This window comes from Cynocephalus volans, chromosome 3 (assembly GCF_027409185.1).
Source record: "Cynocephalus volans isolate mCynVol1 chromosome 3, mCynVol1.pri, whole genome shotgun sequence".
NCBI classification, from domain to species: Eukaryota; Metazoa; Chordata; class Mammalia; order Dermoptera; family Cynocephalidae; genus Cynocephalus; species Cynocephalus volans.
This window is the reverse complement of record NC_084462.1, coordinates 143,626,250-143,630,250: the sequence shown is the minus strand read 5'-3', so window position 1 is coordinate 143,630,250 and position 4,001 is coordinate 143,626,250. Positions and strand designations below refer to the sequence as shown.

The window sequence follows — 4,001 nt, the reverse complement described above, 5'->3', positions numbered from 1 at the left end:
CCAGAATCCCAGGCAATGTCCAAAGCTAATTTGAGTTCTTCTTACAATAAGTCCTATAAATCCTTGTAGTTCACCTCCTTGGGCCCAAAGGTCCAAACATACTGGGCTGTGGGTAGCAGCTAGGTCGCCTGGGAACTTGGATCAGGCCTTTCTCCAGTCAGGCAAATAATCTGGGGGGGGAAAAAAATCACATGTAGTCCAGGGCATTTTTTTCCTTGTGTGGTTTCTCCACCAGCTAGAGAGATATTTAAAGGCTCTGAACCTCTCCAGTCTGGATTCTCTCTTCTAAGGGTCATTTTATTTTTAGAGAACTTTCCACATTTCTTAGTTATACAACCAGACTGGGGCATCTGGCCAGAAAGTCATTTTCCCTTTAAAAAAAAAAAGGCTAGAATTTGAACGTAGGCGTTGAATTCGAAACAGATTTACCATAGCGTAATTCTCTGGGCATTACAATCTGTGGCTGAAACTGAGTGAAAGGGGTCCGTCAGTTAACCTGCAAAGGACAAAAGGATCTAGAGTCACCTTTTTCCCCCCCAAGTAAAATTGGATTAACAACTCGTAAGTTTTCAAGTCTCCTGGATCACGATGCAAGCCCTCAACGGAAACTTCTGCTGGAGGCTGCAGCACCTGTGATTTTGGGACAGACTGGCCCAGGCACTCAAGTCACTAGGAAGGCGGAAGGGAAGGTGGTACCTGAGCAAGGTATGAGCCACTTAGGGGCAGCCTGAGGCCGCCACTCACCTCGGGGAGGAGGAGCTGGCGTCCGCACTGATCCGGGTGCAGAGGAAACGCGAGCCTGAGCCCTCCAGGTGAGGTGAGGCACACCTCGGGAGGGGCGGAGCCAGCCGGGATCACCTGGGCCGAGGCGGAACCGAGGGGTCTGGTCACTGCACGGAGAACCTGGAACTGAGACTCACCTGTGCGTGAGGCGGAGGCGGAGCCGGGGCAGACACTCACCTGGACCGCCGGGAAACGCGACCTGGGAGTAGCCCCGGGTTCGCCCAGCGCGGAGAGGGAGGTGCCCCGGGCCACCCTCCATCCCTCCGTGCGACTGTCCCGGCGCCGCCGCCGCCGTCGCCATGACCTGGAGCGCCACGGCCCGGGGCGCCCAGCAGCCGGACAACACCGCGTTCACGCAGCAGCGCCTCCCCGCCTGGCAGCCGCTGCTGTCGGCCAGCATCGCGCTGCCGCTCTTCTTCTGCGCGGGCCTGGCCTTCATCGGCCTGGGCCTGGGCCTCTACTACACCTCCAACAGCATCAAGGAGCTCGAGTACGACTACACGGGCAGCCCGGACACCGGCAACTGCTCGGCGTGCGCCGAGGCCGGCCAGGACGGCGCGCCGCCGCCCAACTGCTCGTGCGCCTTGAACTTCTCGCTGCCCGAGCTCTTCCAGGGCCCCGTGTACTTCTACTACGAGCTGAGCAACTTCTACCAGAACAACCGGCGCTACAGCGTGTCCTGCGACAACGCGCAGCTCAGCGGGTTCCCCAGCGCGCTGCGCCAGCCGGTGAACGACTGCGCCCCCTACCAGTACGGCGCGGCCGGCCTGCCCATCGCGCCCTGCGGCGCCATCGCCGACAGCCTCTTCAACGACTCCTTCTCGCTGTGGCACCAGCGCCAGCCCGGCGAGCCCTACGTCGAGGTGCCGCTCGACCGCACCGGCATCGCCTGGTGGACCGACAACCACGTCAAGTTCCGCAACCCGCCGCTGGTGAACGGCAGCCTGGCGCTGGCCTTCAGCGGCACGGCGGCCCCGCCCAGCTGGCCCCGGCCGGTCTACGAGCTCAGCCCCGACCCCAACAACACGGGCTTCGTCAACCAGGACTTCGTGGTGTGGATGCGCACGGCGGCGCTGCCCACCTTCCGCAAGCTGTACGCGCGCATCCGCCAGGGCAACTACTCGGCCGGCCTGCCGCGGGGCGACTACCGCGTGCACATCACCTACAACTACCCGGTGCGCGCCTTCCACGGCCGCAAGCTCGTCGTCTTCAGCAGCATCTCGTGGATGGGCGGCAAGAACCCCTTCCTGGGGATCGCCTACCTGGTCGTCGGCTCCCTCTGCATCCTCACGGGCTTTGTCATGCTGGTGGTCTACATTCGCTACCAGGACCAGGACGACGAGGACGACAGTGACGACTGATTCGGCTTTCAAAGGACCTTTCCTGCGTCTTGCCAAAAGGATTGCGAGCTTCTTTTGGCGTGTCCCCCTCGCTCCGATCCCAGCCTTGCCTCACTTTTCCTCCTGTTGTGGATGAGGTGCCCAGATAAAGGAATGACCCATTGCTGGGGTGTTTGGACGGCAGAGTGAGACCTCCTTGCAAGTTCTCCCCATGTCCTTCACGACTTACAGAGTTGCCATGTTAGGTTCTCAAAGTCTGTCGCATTTGAGAGTGGAAGGGACGATAGAGACTCCTATTCAGCCCCTATCAGACTAAGAGATTGAGAGACACAGCAATGTTAAGGAACTCATTCAAGATCAGGCGGCTAGCAATTGCTTCCCTGCTCTGAGTCTAGGGTTTTCGGCACTACAGAACAGTGGTTTTCTTTTCTTGGGGGGCTGGGATAGAGAGTGAGGCCCACACATAACCGGTAGAGAGAGGCATGGAGGAGAACAAACTTGTTAAAAATGTGAGTAGACTAGGAGGCACCAACCGCTGAGATTCTGACACACTAAGGCTGGGGTGAGACCCTCGAAGCTATGTTTTAGCGAGCTCCTCTGGAGATTCCTGTATTCCCTCAAATTTGGGAAGCACTTCTCTGAACCAGGTTGGGCCTGAAACAATCCCCCGAGTCCAGTTTTCCAGGTATTAATGTGTTCCCGGGGCAGTGACAATCTTAATGTTGCAGGTTTGGTCTAGCATCTTCCCTGGAATGTAGGATGCTCTAGATGATATGTGGAATGAATGAAAAAATAAAAATGCTATCTCCAGAAAACTAGTTGGCATACAGATTTGCAGGGCGGGGCTTGTGTCAATTTGTTTAATATCTGAGTATAAAATATTAGACAACAGACTTTACCAGGTACTGTGCGGAAACTTGTAATGCTGGGCCAGTTTTACAGCTCAGAGGGAATGTTTTCACCTTAGAATCAGATAGCTGGAGGGATCTTAGAGGAAGAATAATTTTCTCCATAGTCACATCCGTGTCTCCTGACTCCTGGCTCAATCCTTTTTGTCAACTAAATTTTTTTATGCTTAGAACGGGCTTCATTCATATCTTTTCCCTTGGGTCTGAAAAAAAAACCAAACTTTTTGATATGTTCTCAAATGAAACACGTTTATTTCTAGTGATCATGTATGAATGAATGCTACAGAATATAGTCTTATGTGTAAAGTAGAATCTTAATATTATTTGAAGCTTTGAGATAATGTTGGAATCCTTAACTAAAATCATCCAATTGATTTTATTGATTGGCTAAAATCAATATATATATATAAAGTTATTCTAAGAAGTAATAGAATATTTTTATTTTAAAAACCTTCCTTTTATGGCAAAATAAAACAAAAACAACAACAACAAAAAACTCTTAGTGACATCATCTTATCAATTTATTTGCCAGACAGAATTCTCCAGTACCTGCTGTCTGTTATAGTTACTTTCTAGTTACTACAGTTTATGCTCATTCCTTTGTCAGTGCAAGATCTTGATTTTCTTTTTTTAGTGATACATAAATATTGAATTGTATTGAATAGTTTATATTGATTTTATATTACTCTCTTCTAGTTTGTTGAAAATTACTGACCGATGGCAGCATGCATGTCACTGATGTCTGTTTCAGATCTTCTGGGACAATTATGACTTAAGAGATTCTGTCCTATTATTTACATACACCAAAAAATACTTTAGTAATTCCAATGTATTAGCTTCCCACCTCCTGAATGTGACACAATTTAGTTGTCAGATCATGTATTGTGATTTTAGGCTATGAAAACATTATTATATGTACATAGAGTAAATTTTATTTGTTATGAATGTTTGAGCAACTCACTAGCTCAGC

The 4,001-nt window shown here is 51.0% G+C and overlaps 1 protein-coding gene across 1 annotated transcript; it reads left to right on the top strand.

The window, feature by feature from the left end:
• Positions 1-1,008: 1,008 nt before the first annotated feature.
• On the top strand, positions 1,009-3,265 carry TMEM30B (transmembrane protein 30B). The gene has a single exon (XM_063091257.1). The coding sequence runs from the start codon at positions 1,083-1,085 to the stop codon at positions 2,142-2,144; it is 1,062 nt and encodes a 353-aa protein (XP_062947327.1). The 5' UTR covers positions 1,009-1,082; the 3' UTR covers positions 2,145-3,265.
• The last annotated feature ends 736 nt before the right edge of the window (positions 3,266-4,001 follow it).